At 34.2% G+C, this 15,804-nt stretch overlaps 1 protein-coding gene across 2 annotated transcripts in view; it reads left to right on the top strand.

Annotated features, from left to right (window-relative positions):
• SEMA3A (semaphorin 3A) overlaps window positions 1-13,592 on the top strand; it is a 407,533-nt gene extending 393,941 nt beyond the window's left edge. For both annotated transcript variants that reach the window (XM_044245926.1, XM_044245927.1), the window contains 2 exons: window positions 9,670-9,812; window positions 11,185-13,592. In XM_044245926.1, the coding sequence (XP_044101861.1) occupies window positions 9,670-9,812; window positions 11,185-11,640 (599 nt within the window). In that variant the 3' untranslated portion in view covers window positions 11,641-13,592. The remainder of the gene's footprint in view (window positions 1-9,669; window positions 9,813-11,184) is intronic.
• Window positions 13,593-15,804: the final 2,212 nt, after the last annotated feature.

The raw sequence follows: 15,804 nt of genomic DNA, 5'->3' as shown, positions 1-15,804 counted from the left end.
TTCACTATTAGTGAAAAGAAGAAATAAACTCCTATGAAGAAGACAGCAAGGACATTTGCTTGTTTCACCTATAATCATGGGTGGTAGAAAAGGGAAAAACCACTTCTTGAATCACAGGGTGATACTCAAAACATTTACTTTCTGAATTCACACCAAGAGTGTGAACTAAGTACCTCAGACAAGACTTTAGTTTAAAGAGGTGTCAGGGGCACCTGGGTGGCTCAGTGGGTTAAGCCTCTGCCTTTGGCTCAAGCCATGATCTCAGGTTCCTGGGATCAAGCCCCACATCAGCCTCTCTGCTCAGAAGGGAGCCTCCTCCCCCACTCCTCTCCGCCCCCCCCCCCGCCTATTTGTGATCGCTCTCTGTCAAATAAATTAAATAAATCTTAAAAAAAAAATAAATAAAAAGGTGTCAGGTTAGGAGAGACACATGTATCTGGCCAAAGTGAAAACAAATTCTTTTCAGAAGAAAGCAATTTGAACTCAGGTCAAGAACAGCTCTAATACATATTCTATTATCAGAGGTATTAAAATATACAAAGTGTACATTCTGGAATGAAATTATTATAGTATTATCTTGTAAATAGGCAAATCCAATTATTCCATAGTATAGGTGTGCGAGACATGCACACCCACACACCCACACACCTGAATAAGAAGAGGTTTGAAATATTTTGTACTATCATTGTTCCTTACTCAGTTTTTAAATATGTCATAAGAGATCACCCAACTGTTTATACACCCATAATTTAACTGTTGTAAGGTTTTTAAAGCATGCTGTATTTTTTAAATTCCAAAAATAAGGGAAACATATTAAAATACAAGATGGTATTTTCATTATTGTTTATGGAAGGTTTCTGCTTCAGTATATGGGTGTTTTCCATTATCTATCATATCTCTTGGGAAGAAGTAAATTAAAGTCCATGTTTCCTGATGTTTAAATGTAAAAATTCCTATGGTAATTTTATTCTGCCGTATATATTATATATGCTTTCTTGGTAAAACATTTGCTATAAAATCATAAAAATAAAACATATGAGATATTCAATATAGAATAAATAAACATGGTAATAGGTATCTTCATATTGGTTGTGCTTTTTTTCATAATGGAATTTCAGTCTGTTTTATACCAAGAAGCACTACAGCCTTCCACAAACAAAGGTATCAAGCATAAATGTAAATGCAGTGAATCAGATGGCTTCAGTGTTAACTTCATAACATATCAATTTCATTTCCATATTTTAAATTAATTTCTAAAAATTAAGATACTAGTGACCACCTTTAATACAATAATTACCTATGACTAGTAAAGTTAAAATACCGTAGTCTTATCTATCTGTTTGTTTATCCATTATATATGCCAACAAGAACATTTTAAACTAACATCCACAGGAATCAGTGGGTTGAAAAAGATGGGAAACTACTTGAATTGTAAAATTTTACATGCTGTATTCTGTTTGGTAATTATTTCCCAGCACCAGAGACAGATCTTAATTTAGGAAATAAAACAAAGTAGTTTAAAATCTGATATTTTCACAAGTTGATAAATTTTAAGTTTAAATTTTCTCTAAGGTTTCATAATTGAGTCTTTTTTTGTACTTGACAGATGCATTAAGCACATGGACTTTAATACATACATATGCATGCATGCAAACTCACATTCAGCTAGTTAGTAACTAGTTGGTACAAGCATCATACAAAACATTGGAGAAATATTGTACTAAGCATTTTATCAATAAACAAACAGGACCCCTGTTATATAGCTTAGTATATACCATAGAACTTGTTCTCAGTGTACTACAATATGTGAGATTATTAAGTCAGTTTTAGCCATCTTAATAGTCTGGTTGAAAAATATACATGAGGGCGCCTGGGTGCTCAGTGGGTTAAGCCACTGCCTTCGGCTCAGGTCATGATCTCAGGGTTCTAGGATTGAGTCCCGCATCGCATCGGGTTCTCTGCTCAGCAGGGGGCCTGCTTCCTTTCCTCTCTCTCTGCCTGCCTCTCTGCCTACTTGTGATCTCTCTCTGTCAAATAAATAAATAAAATCCTAAAAAAAAAATATATATATATATATATATATATATATATATATGAATGTTAGGGGTAAATGAAATTTTTTGTCTTCAATTTTATTTATTTTTAGGTATTTTATGCCTTCCCAAGACTTAACTGATAAAACGACTTTTTAGCTACTGCTATTTAAAGGGGGATTATTCCTTCATTTGAAGTCAAATTAGGTTCTTTCCTATTGATAAATCACCATTTATATTTTTAGAAAAGAACATCTAGAATCTGGTAAGGAAAATCTAAGTAATGATGTTTATACTTAAGAAAGGCATTTTGGGGGTCTTAGGTAGCTCATTCATTAAGCATCTGTCTTTGGCTCAGGTCATTATCCCAGGGTCCTGGGATCGAGCCCCACATCTGGCTCCCCGCTCAACAGGATGCATGCTTCTCCCTCTTCCACTCTCCCTGCTTATATTCCCTCTCTTGCTGTGTCTCTCTTTGTCAAATAAATAAATAAAATCATTAAAAGTTTTTTTAAAATTTAAAAAAATAAAAAACGCCTTTTTGTAGTCTTGTGTATTACCGAGAGCTTGTGGGCAACATTTCCTTTTGTCCTTAGTTTAGCCTTAAGTTATTGAGAAAAAAATTTACAATGTAAAATATTAACATTACAATTTTAAAGTTAAAATTACAAATATAATTATGAAATGTGATAAGAACAACTGGAATTAGATTTCCCTTTATGTAGTTCAGCAACTAAAAATATTTGTTAAATATTTAAAATAATTTGCAACCATTCCTCCTATCCTAAATTAACTTTTACTAGTATATTCATTACTTATGAAGTTCAACTTTAAAAGAACTTTCAGGGGGAAACATCAAAAATTATAATAGAAATTAAGTAGTTGAATAAATACAGGGTTTACTATCCCACCCATCTCTATCTTTTTTCCATGATATCACATTCTTACATTATTAACATTTCAATCCTGGGAGACATTTATGGGGTTAAAAAAGAGAGTGAAATAAATGGAAAGCTGAAATGTGATGCCTTCTGTTTCTGCTGTATTGGAAGAGAATCAAATACTAAATAAGGCCTTTAGCAACATGATATTTCTGGCCAAATGATGGATATCATGACTTTTTGTTGTTACAAAAGGAAGCAATTTATTTAACTTCTTTCTTTCCTCCCATTCTTTCTGGTTTATTAGCCTCATTTCATTTCCATAAATTATCCCACTAAAGGAGGAAATGATTAATTGAAGATTGCTTCCTTAAAAACATTATTTCTTGTCATTAACAACAGCGATATATTGTAACGTTGTGTTATCCAAACACACTGTGGTACTTTTAAAATAATTTTAATGTTTGTTGCTCTCAATTATTTTCCTTTATTCAATTCAACTCATGAGAATTCATTATGCCAATTTAGCAACTAACTCTACACTTCTTGTCTACCGATAATTTTCATAACAAAAGTTTATATTCAAAACAGTTGCTTTCTAAGTGCGAAATGTATTTTAAAATAGATTAAAATGGGATTGCTTTCTTTCTGGAAATGTACAGAATTACTCATTGGCATAGACATCCTTTGGACTTATAGGTGTCCCTGGAGATGTGAGAATGTATTCATATGATTTCTCTAATCTCTTTCTCTTCTTATTATCCCATATTTGGAATTTTTTATTTTGGAGTGTACTTGATTAGTTATCTTCTATCACCATATCTCAGATCAACTCTTGTAACATTATAAAACAAAAAAACTAGAAGATTTGAAATGTTTATATTTGCCAGGGTGGTTTAATAGCATATTCTGTCATAATCAAGGTTATAAATCCTATGCCCTTTTTAACTGATTAAATTTTTAAACCATTTCTTTTATGTAATTATGATAACTCTGTGTCTGAGGATATCAAAGTTACATGAAATTTTAGCTTTAAATGCAGTGTAAATAGTTACCTGGATTTTCCATTCAGCAAACATCAGCCAAGGGTTTATGACTGCCTAGTGCCAGGATTATAAAACATATGGTATGGAGGAAGACAACCAGATTAATAAATAATCATAACAAATAAAACTACATGTGTTCGAAAACTATATGTAAAAAGATTTTTAGGAAGCATAGAAGAGAAAATAGTTTATTTGATGGTGGTCAGGAAGTAGGATTGATGTTGGAAAGCAGTTCATAATTTGTCTTACTCTGAATTCTCAATAAAGATTTTAAGTTTTGAATTAATAGTTGAAACTATCACAAGAGCAGTAACAATAATAGTACCTAACATATTTATGACGGTTTCTGTGTCCATGCATTATCCTCTTATTTTTATATAGATAAATTTTTAACTAAAAAGATACTAAAAAGGGTTATAAAAATTTTATGTTGTTCAAAATTGCTAGATGACCCAAGAATATATTTCAGATGATGTGTAATTATTTGATTACAAACAAGGATAAGACAAAGATAGCAATAATGTCACACAGACAAACAGGTATACTGACAGAACAAAACCAGGCGTGAAGGGAGAACATAGTCATCGTGAAGTTATAAGGATAGAACGTAAATTTGTCTAATGAGTTTTTTTAGCCAGTGGTGAGGGGAAAAACTGATCAATACATGAGCCACAGAGTTAATTCTTTAAAAAAATTTTTTTTAAAAGTCAATTTTTCAGGGCACCTTGTCCAGCTCAGTCAGTAGAGCATGTGACTCTGGATCTCAGGGTTGCAAGTTCAAGCCTCATGTTGGGTGTGGAGCCTACTTTAAAAAACAAAAAAAAAATCATTTACTCAAGAGAATCTCAATAATTCCTAAAACTAACACCAGAAAAAAAAAAAAATCTCCCAAGGTGAACATCAAGAAAATAGTGCATGGCAGTGGACACCGTACTGAACAGCATTGTGACATGAACACAGTGAGCACATCAATAGAGTATTCCTTCTGGGCTTCCTCAGCATAGATCAGAAGGACCCCATCCAACACAATTCACAAAAACCAGTCATATTATGGCAATAACCCAATGTGTTCCATGTAAACTGCTCTCGGATCAATTAGTTTAATCCAGAGGGAGATCCTTGTTTATACTTACCCTGAATATGCAAGATTTCCTATCCTTTCCTATCCTATTCCTATCTTTAATCAACAGTGTTTTTCTTAGTTGAGCTTTTGATTTCTGTTGGATAATTTTAAGTTCAGTAATATATGCACTGAAAAATATTTAGCCTATAGCTGTACTGTGCTACCATTTCAATGTAGAGCTTTTTGCTTTAATAAAGTCAAAATGATAGTATGTTTGGCATCCTAATGAAAAAAAAATTGAAAATCTAGTAACACAAGAATCAAAATATTGTCCCCTGTTTATATTTTTTAATAGAAAGATAGAAACAGAGACAATGATTAGGGGGCATAGGAAATAAAGGCAGGAGAAAGAGAAATAGAGTATTATCAGAATTCTGAAGTGTCCTATGTTGTGCGACATCTACTCAAGCATTTGGGATAGAAGGATCAGGAAAGGAAATGGATAGTTATTGAGTGCTTCTTGTTGGTCTAAAATGTTTATTGGGTATCTGTTTATAAAGTTTCAGGTATGGGAAAATCAATAGAAAAAATGCTTATAGGTTGTTATATCTGAGCACCCAACTATATGAATGCTTGCCTACGGCCATTTAAATGAAAATTATGGTGCTAAGTTAAAATTTGTGGATGATAGAAACATTGTACTATAGAAGAATTAATAGAAACTACTATATTCAGTGGAAATTTAGGTTTTGTAGTTGTTACTGATGGCAGCAGAATCTAACAAAACAGAATAAGAGAATCTCAAACCAAAGAAAGACAATAGTACCTATGCATACTGACTCTGATTGATAGTTAATATGGCAGAACTTGTAACTTCATTGCTTACTAACTAGAACACTTTATTTTGCTTTTTTATTTGGACAAAAGAGAGAAAGAAAAGCCAGATTTAAAGGGGGAATGAGTACTAATGGTGTTGGTGAGAGTAGTTATGAAGGCAATGTAAAGACCCCTGGGCAGTGAACTAAATTCTCCAGTTGTGGTTCTTACTCAGGTGGAAAACTACCTGAATGTCATGTTTCTTGAAGAACTTCACAAACTATTATTGCTGTTATAAATTAAAAGCAACTTAGTTCAAATTCTTGATTAAACCAAATACCATCTTATACTAGACTGTACTACAAGTAGCAGATGAAATGGTTTCTTAAATATAAGAAAATATTTACTGTGAAGGAACTTTTGGATGTCTGGGTGGCTCAGTCAGTTAACCATCTGACTACTGATTTTGGTTCAGGTCATGATCTCAGGGTTACAACATTGAGCCTGGTACATCAGGCGTTAAACTCTGCTCTGGGCATGGATCCTGCTTTAAGATTCTCTCTCTGCCTCTTCCTCTTTTCTCTCTCTCTCTCTCTCTCTCTTTCTCTCTCTCTCAAAGAAAAAGAAAAGAAAACTTCTATTTTATTTTTTTAATTTTCTATTTTATTTTAATTTATTTTTTGTATACTGGGAAACAGTTGCTGTCACCACAAGAGAACCTGAGAAACTAAAAACTGAACAGGTTTCCCAGAATTAGAAGAAGGGTTAACATGGGGCGCCTGGGTGGCTCAGTGGGTTAAGCCGCTGCCTTCGGCTCAGGTCATGATCTCAGGGTCCTGGGATCGAGTCCCGCATTGGGCTCTCTGCTCAGTGGGGAGCCTGCTTCCCTCTCTCTCTCTCTCTGCCTGCCTCTCTGTCTACTTGTGATCTCTGTCTGTCAAATAAACAAATAAAATCTTAAAAAAAAAAAAAAATCCTCATCACCTGTTTAAAAAAAAAAAAAAAAGAAGGGTTAACAGAAAACTCTCTATGGAACAGATAGAATGATTAAATTAATTGGGAAGAAGACAATTTTATGTATATTTGAAAATGTACCTACTGGATGTTACATTTACATTAAACTCTATACTAAGCTTTCTTTTTTTTTTTTTAAGATTTTTATTTATTTGACAGAGAAAAAGATCACAAGTAGGCAGAGAGGCAGACAGAGAAATATAGGGAAGCAGGCTCCCTGCTGAGCAGAAATCCGGCTGTGGGCTCCATCCAGCGACCCTGAGATCATGACCTGAGCCAGAGGCAGAGGCTTAACCCACTGAGCCACCCAGGTCCCCTATACTAGGCTTTCTTATTATACAAGGTATATTGCTCTTCCTTACTGTGTGTCAACTAATCAACCAAAGGAGCTCTGTGTTTGCAAAGAAGAACTTAGATCTTGAGATTTTTACAGATATCTCTCGTAACTTAGGTGAGAGACAAGTCAGTTCTTATCGTAAAGTTCTACAAGAAAAGTAGGCCCGGATAAGCTAGAAGATACTGGTGGATCATCATGTTATTTGCTTCTAATTCTAATGTTTTTTACTGTTTTATGCTGTCACATCTTATGAGTCATTAATACGTAGAGATTGAATGAAAAGTCTTTGCCTAAAATTTAAAGGATTTTTGAATTAAAACTTTTCTTTTACTTCTTTTATCTTATTGGAGTAAGAACACTTAACATGAGTCCCACCCTCTTGAGTTTTGAAGTGCACAATACAATATTGTACTCTGTAGCACACTGTTGTACAGCAGATCTCAAGGTCTTACTCACCTTGCATAACCGAAACTACATACCCATTGACTAGCATCTACCCATTTCCCTTCCCATCTCCATGTCCCTTCCCACCTCCCACCCCCGGTCCCTGACAACCACCATTCTAACATCAGCTTCTAGGAGTCTGACTACTTAAGGTATTTTATGTAAGTGGGGTCATCATACAGACTTGTGCTGTGACTGGCCTATTTCATTTAGTTTTCCCCAAGGTTCATCTGTGTTGCTACGTATTGCAGATTTCCTTCTTCTTCTTTGTTTTTTTATAAACTGAATAATATCTCAAGTAAAAGGATTTCTAAATCAAAGTTCAAACTGCACAGCAAGTAGGGAAAAAAATGTGACAAGGTACTCTAAACATGGTATCACAGGAGATTTTCCAGTGCCCATTAGGCAAAGAGATTCAGTTCACCTCTATCCAGGGAAGCAAATATCTTGCAAACTAGCACAGCAACATGTGTCATATCCATTCATTCAATGATATACAAGTAATTTCAGAGGGCACATTAAAAAGACTACCATATTCAACATATATACTGACATACAAAGATAGATCTCCAATATAAAAAAAAGAAAATGTGACTTGGGATCAGTTAAATGTTGTTCCTTTACATTTCAGTCATTTCCTTTTTCCAGGTTATTGAGCTGTTAAATAAGAAGGGACAGATACTTCCCAACTTTTTAGAAGAGTTTCATTTCACAGTTTAGGGTGATAGAAAAGAAAACACTGAGATTGACCTCCCTGGGGATACCAGATGGAGGCAGAACGTCCACCGTGGCAGGGTGATATTAGGAGTTGGTGGACATAAACCGTATACAGGGGTTAGGTAGAAGCAGGATTTTGGAGAGCTTTAAACCTAGTGAGAGCAAATCGTGTTGTCTGTGACAGACAAAAGTTCTCAGTTGATTAGAACGAGAGTAAAATTTTCAAAGTGATGCCAAAAAAGGTGGGGGAGGGACTTTTTTTTTAATTAAAAATCTAGCTGAGTTTGAAGTGGAGAGCAAAAAATTTTCATCTGTCTACACTGTCAGCCCTCCATGCATGTGAAAATATATTTATTATTTTCTAAATTAATTTAATGAGTTCCAGATTGTACAGGATGTCATAATGGAAACAGGATTATACAAGATAATAACGAGGGTTTTTTTTTCCTTCTCTAAATGAGTTTTACCTAGACTCCCTGTGTCCTACTTTTGATCTTAACTGTGTTTCATTTACCACATTGAAGGAGGTTACATAAAGGGTAAAATAATAGAAATTTAATCAGGAAACAGGTTTTCTTATTGCTACATTTTATTATATACTCTTGCCATATTCTTTAGCCTAACTCTTGAAAATAATAGAAGATGTATCATTTTAAAATAAGGACAATTGAAACCATATTGCTTTATAATTGTGCATCTTTCTTCTGCGCCATCTCAAACATTTCTCACCAATTGATCTTCAGAACAACCTTGTAGATTATTTAAGGGTTATTGGTGGGAAATATAAACTTCCTGAACTCTACCTTCTGTAAAATACTAAATAAATATTAATGGCTGGTGAATTTAATTTTAAGATGAAAAACAAACATAAAGAGGCAACATAATTTCTCAGAAACAGTCTTGTTTCCAAAAGTTCAAATAACTTTTCTGCTAGAGAATAGTACCATATGAACCGGTCCCGTTAGTGAGAGCATAGAGTTTTACAGTTAAAATAATTTCTTGGAAAGTATTATCACGGCATATAAAGATGTATAGTTAAACTGCACACATGACTGCTTCTTTTACTGTAATGCTATTTTCTGGTAGACAAATCTCTCTATATGCTTTATATAACTTATACCAATATAATTAGTCTATTTAGGCAGGCTCTTGAGTTTTGTCACCTTACGTCCCGTGACATTTCTGCCATCCTAAATCAATTTGGAAAAGACACCTGACTAGGCAACAAATTTATCTTCTGAATTTCCAAAGAAATACTTTGGAAGGTTGAGTTTACTTCTCTAATGTTTCCTCATTTCATTTCCTCATCACCGGCCAGATAATCACCATGGCCACAGCCTTGAAGAAAGAATCATCTATGGAGTAGAAAATAGTAGCACGTTCCTGGAATGCAGTCCAAAATCACAGCGAGCTCTGGTCTATTGGCAATTCCAGAGGCGAAATGAAGAGCGAAAAGAAGAGGTATAGGAATGAAATGACTGGATTATTTCTGTCTAATGTATAATGTTAAGTGACCCCAGCATGGTTGACTTGAGGGTGAAAAAATACAGTGAATCTCTTATCTTTTTCTTAACCCACCAATAGTCCATTCATTAAAGGAGCATTCCCTGAAGGCTGATTTTAACAGGCTTTGTGCTAGGAACTGGAGAAACAAAAGTAAACTGATAAGACTTTTGTCCCAGAAGCCATTTGGGAATGTATTTGAAAGTCTTCTTTTTCCTTATAGTTGCCTACAAAGCAATTTGTTATCTATGTTTGTGTGCAAAAGAAAAAAAATCAAATCCTCGACTAATTTTAACTATTGTTCAATTAATTCTGCTATCCAAACATGTTTTCTTTTCTCCATTAAGTTCCTTCTCAAATGGGGGGAAAAGGTTTGAGAATGGGAGTAGGAGATTTAGGATGAAGGGTCTGCCGTCCCAGTATGAACTCAGATACGAACTATGCATGTAGCATCAGACAGATCTTCCTCCGCCATGTATTCATTTATTCTGTGTAAAAGTAAGGAAATGTACACAGAAAATCTCAATGCTCTGAGCCTTTAAAGCTTTTTAAAAGTATGAAATAAAGGTAACTAACCAGGTCATGTAGCTGATTGGTAAATATATTCTGTGCAATTTTATAAACACAATCTGAATATAAAGCTTAAGGTCCTCCCTTGCCTTTTTTGACATTTGAAGCATCTTTAAATAGGTAATCACATCATACGAATGTCAAAGTTGATTTTATATAATCTTATACCCTCTCAGCTTAGGGTTTCAGAGATGTCTGTTGTAAACTATATACAAAATAAGAGGGAGGTTAGATATATTCAAGAGCGCATCTTCATATTTATGTCATATCTAAGACTTAGAAAGTGGGTAATTATTAAGCATGTGGTCCTTTGCTTTCCACTGCTTGCTGAACTGCTGATTTTTTAACTTTTTCAAATCTTCTGAGTTCATTCTAACGCTGCACTGTTTTCTGATATCATGGTTCTGTATTTCCAAGATTTACTGTTAACTTTGACCTATATTTATATACCTTCTTTCAAGTTTATAAAATAAAGTGTTTCTTTATCCTTTTATTATATTGAATATTTTAAATTTTTATAATGAAAAATTATATTAAGACAGTAGACACTCTCTTAATTTTGCAACACATCTTAAAATTGATTTACAGAAATTTCTAACTCTTTTTCTGATGGACAGCTGCTATCATTTCTCTTAAGCTAGACATTTATTAACTGTTAAAGTGTGCTTCAACACGTAATCTAAATTTTTACTGAAACAGAGTTCCAGAACTTCTCTTTCTTTAAATATGTATATTTTTGCTACCATTTCTCTTCTGCTAGATCAGAGTGGATGATCATATCATCAGGACAGAACAAGGCCTTCTACTGCGTAGCCTGCAACGGAAGGATTCAGGCAATTACCTCTGCCATGCCGTGGAACATGGATTCATGCAGACTCTTCTTAAAGTGACCTTGGAAGTCATTGACACGGAGCATTTGGAAGAACTTCTCCATAAAGATGATGATGGAGATGGGTCTAAGACCAAAGAAATATCCAACAGCATGACACCTAGCCAGAAAGTCTGGTACAGAGACTTCATGCAGCTCATCAACCACCCCAACCTGAACACGATGGATGAGTTCTGTGAACAAGTATGGAAAAGGGACCGAAAACAGCGTCGGCAAAGGCCAGGACATAACCAAGGGAATAGTAACAAATGGAAGCACTTACAGGAAAATAAGAAAGGTAGAAACAGGCGGACCCACGAATTTGAGAGGGCACCCAGGAGTGTCTGAGCTGCATTACCTCTAGAAACCTCAAACAAGTAGAAACTTGCCTAGGTAATAACTGGAAAAATGCAATATACATGAACTTTTTTCATGGCATTATGTGGATGTTTACAATGGTGGGAAATGCAATTGACTTCCCCCAATTATAAATTAAGTCCATGAGTAACTTTGCTAACAGGCTTTCCTCCTAATACCAACACCTAATAGAGGTCAGGTGAACGCAAATGTTCACTTTAGCAGACTTAAATGTTTCCTATGAGATTTCATTGTACAGGTTTCGCTTTCTTCTTTGCCTGAGAAATAAAAATGTCATTTGCCATATTGCCATCTAAAGAAGAAAAACTGCATCAGCAAAGCCATTTTATTGAACTGAAAAGTTTAAAATAAACTGCATGGATTTATGAAGCTGATGAATATTCCAAAATACAGTTGGATTCAAGGATATTTTTTTGTCTACCAGCACTCATGTTTATATGTACTGGAGGAGTAAAATGATACTGAATGAAATGGTCTGTGGAAATATAAAAAACATAAACCATCCATCATCCAGAAGAAAAATGGAATACACTGATCTACTACTGATGTCTTCTTTCAGCTTTGATCTAAAGATGTATTTTATTAAAACTATAATTTAAATGTACCATGACAAATATGCAGTAAAAATTAGCTCTTTTCTAAGCTAGAGTAGGTTTTTGTCTTAGTTATTGTGCTATATAGTTTTTGTTTTAAAAACTCCAATCGTGTGCTGCTTTTTTCCGACATTGTGTTTTTAGTTCCACAAGAGAGATAGCCAGTAGTGTTCAAGAAACACATAAACATCATTTACCGCTGTTTCCTGAAGCCTGCATATAAATTAGGCTTTATTTCTCTGAGGAATTCAAACAAATAACACCTCCCCCTTCTTTAAGTATTATCGAAAATTAAGTTTAACTTGCATAATGTTTTCTAGAAAATACAGAGCATTTAACCAGCAAAATCAGAAGATGCAAACTGATCTGTTAAATGCCTTGTGTTGTACCTAATGGATCAATAAGGAGAAAAGGAACTGCATATTTCATGAAAAGAGTAAGCATTGCTTAAATGTAACATTAACAGAAAAACTCTTAATTCTGTGCTTGAAAACCTGCATGATATTTAAGACATAAAAAACTCCCATGATTCCTTTAGGAATTACATCTCTGTCACTCAATTTTTTTGAAAAAAGATCAGTAATATGCAGAACAACTTCTTAAAAGCAAATTTCCCAACTCTGTTTACATCTGTATAAGCTGTCTTTTATCTCACCTTGTTTTAAACAATTATCTGTCTAAGGAACATATGATTTGTTTCATGTTGATGGGAGCGACTTTTATACAAACTGTTTTCCAGGGCACAGCTCACACTCAAAACATGTAAAACTTTTTGTTTCCTGCAGCAATTTATAAAATAAGGTAAAAGCTGATCAATAAAGGACTTGCCTTGTTCCTTGTCCTAACATGATTCCTTGAGAATCATTGACTTCAAGGTGTATAAGACCTTCAGCATTATGATAGTTTTCTCTTGCACTGCACTCACCCTTCCAGGAAGCCCTCCCTAGATCCTTCATCATGCACAGAAATGCAAAGGAAACATCTTCTTGCTAATTAATGAAAGCAGCATTGAAATTCTAACTCTAGCTGTCTTGGGATTCTAATTAACTCAGCATTAATTTCTCACCTCAGACTACAGTGAATTTTTTTAAAAAAATTCTCAGCTGAAATATTTCACAGATGAAAGCTCATGTTTCAGTTTTAGTGATTTGAATAAACAATTTGTTAATGCCTATTCCAAATGAAAGCCTAAAAATATTCTGCACTCAATTTTAGGCTCCATTGATGAATACAGTGTTACTTTTAGAAATACATCCTCAAATGCTATTTGAATTTTAAATTATTTGAAGGACATATTTCTGTAGAGAAAGAGAAATGTTTGAAGTACTAATCAAAGAACAAAGAATACTCCAAAAATAGGTAATTCTTTTATTTTCTTAGAGTATCTTAACTGTGCTAAAATTTGGTGTTGCACTTCCTTCGAAATTTGCGGCTGAAACAGATTTATTTGCAACAAATATCTTAATTCTTACTATTCCTCAAAACGAATGGATCTGAAGGGCTACAGATTGAAATTGTATGATAACTTTAGGGATGCCTTCCAGTGTCTGACTGAGTTTTGTTTAGCATTATGGAAAACCCAGAGAAAGGAAGTCTAAATTTCAATTAAAGAAACAAAAGAAGCAAATCTCTGGCATGTCTTTATAAACCATCAGGTCTGAGTTTTCAAAGAAAATTATAGATATAACTAGCAGATAGATAACTCTTAGTACAGTCATACTCTGCCAATGTGTATTAAGGGGGACATTTTGCACGAAAAAGTAATGTCCCATTTAATTAAGTTTTTCTAGACTTTGGCATATTGCATGTATCATCAGAGTTGGAACTTTGTTAAGAGGCTCACATGACCATAAGCAAGTTCTGACAGCAATCTTACGATTGGAAAAAATTCATTGCAGCAGAGAAATTCTGGCCCAGTTGCAATCCAATGTGAAATGTAAATGCATGTAAATGCACACTCAATGCTACTTTTATGTACAATTTAGTGATTTTCAGTGGTAATGTGTTTAATATTTTTGCTACCTACACATTAGGCAAAAGAGATGTAAATACTTTTGAAAATAAGAGGAAGGACAGTGAACTACAACTTTATATAGGTTCTCCATTTCAGTGTGTTCAACATCATCCTAAAATGCAAGATTTCCCCACACAGGTGACAAGGGGGGTTATGTGCTATTCAAGGGCAGAGGCTGTGTGCCCATTCAATAAGCATGTTTTTTTGCCAGGTAGTAAATATGTTCCATATCTGTATTTATCACTGCATTTCAGATGGGAACTAGAAAACTGGAGAGACAAATGTAATGAAACTGCTGCTGTAAATTATTCCTTTTAGCATGTATTCAGTTGCTAAATACACATTTCTTCAAAATATTTGAATTCAGATGTCTTTACTATTCCCTGTAGCATATGGTGTCAAGGAACATAAGTTTTTAAAATGCTGAGAATGAGAGTCAGGTTGCTACTTAACAGATTTCTTCATTCTAGTCTTCTGTGAACTGGGTTCTGTATTTATGGGGACGATGTGCATTTTGATGCCCTTTAAGTTAAATACTGTTATTTTTGCCATGCCTAAAAAAGGACATGTGGGGATGAAATTCTGTCATGTGTCATTATCATGATCAGTTTGGTTTTATTCAGGCTCTGCAAAGATGCCAACAATTGTTACGGAAGTTGACTATCCTTAAAGTTATAAGGAAGCCTTTTATTAACATAAAGTTATTAGTATAATATTTTGTAATCTCTGTTTTATGAATTCACTTTTAAAACACAGTTCGCATTCAAACTTTAATGGAAATCATCCAATTTGATGGCTTCAAAGACAAATTTAACAAATAGGATTCAACATCTTCTTACTGCATTATAGTGTGTTAGATATAAATTGCCCTAATGCCAAAGGCATCCATGCTTTTTATTTTAACTTTGTAGTAATTATTCAAAGTCATTGTTAGTATTTGCAAAATATACTTCCATAAAAAAGAAAACATTATTTTTCCCAAAGTTTGCAAAAAGCCTATTAGTTTATCTGATTTCTAACAATTTTTTATACTAGTTAATTAAAGAAACACATTTTTTTAAAGTTCATACACTAAGAGAACTGTAAATGAAGAGAGCATGGAGCCACGGAAATGGAGCAGCCATTTTCACAGACAACCTGACCAAAGAAAACAGCTTAGTTTTTATTTCAAACATGCAAATGCACACAGGCAAAGGTAGAAGTACCAGATCGAACCCCAGTGGATCAAGGTGATTTTGAATATAAAGAAATTGGGCTTCTGGACACAAAAATTGGCTTCTGAACTTTAGAACCAGACTCCTACCTGTTCAACTAAATTATATTGGTAGATCTTGTCTATCTCTTATGTACCGGGCACTGGTAGGTGATGAGGATAGTAAAACGACTTACCATCATTTTACTTGGCAAGCGTTTCCTGTTTCTTCCGTCTCTAGATGAAACTAACCACCTTCTCTGCACTAAATCTTGTGCCTTGTATTTACTTTTCCATTGCCACACTTACCACAAAGGTGTCATTTGTTTACACCC

Source organism: Neovison vison, chromosome 4 (genome assembly GCF_020171115.1).
Source record: "Neovison vison isolate M4711 chromosome 4, ASM_NN_V1, whole genome shotgun sequence".
Classification (NCBI taxonomy): Eukaryota; Metazoa; Chordata; class Mammalia; order Carnivora; family Mustelidae; genus Neogale; species Neogale vison.
The sequence above is the reverse complement of the archived record's forward strand: the minus strand, read 5'-3'. Positions and strand labels throughout refer to the sequence as shown.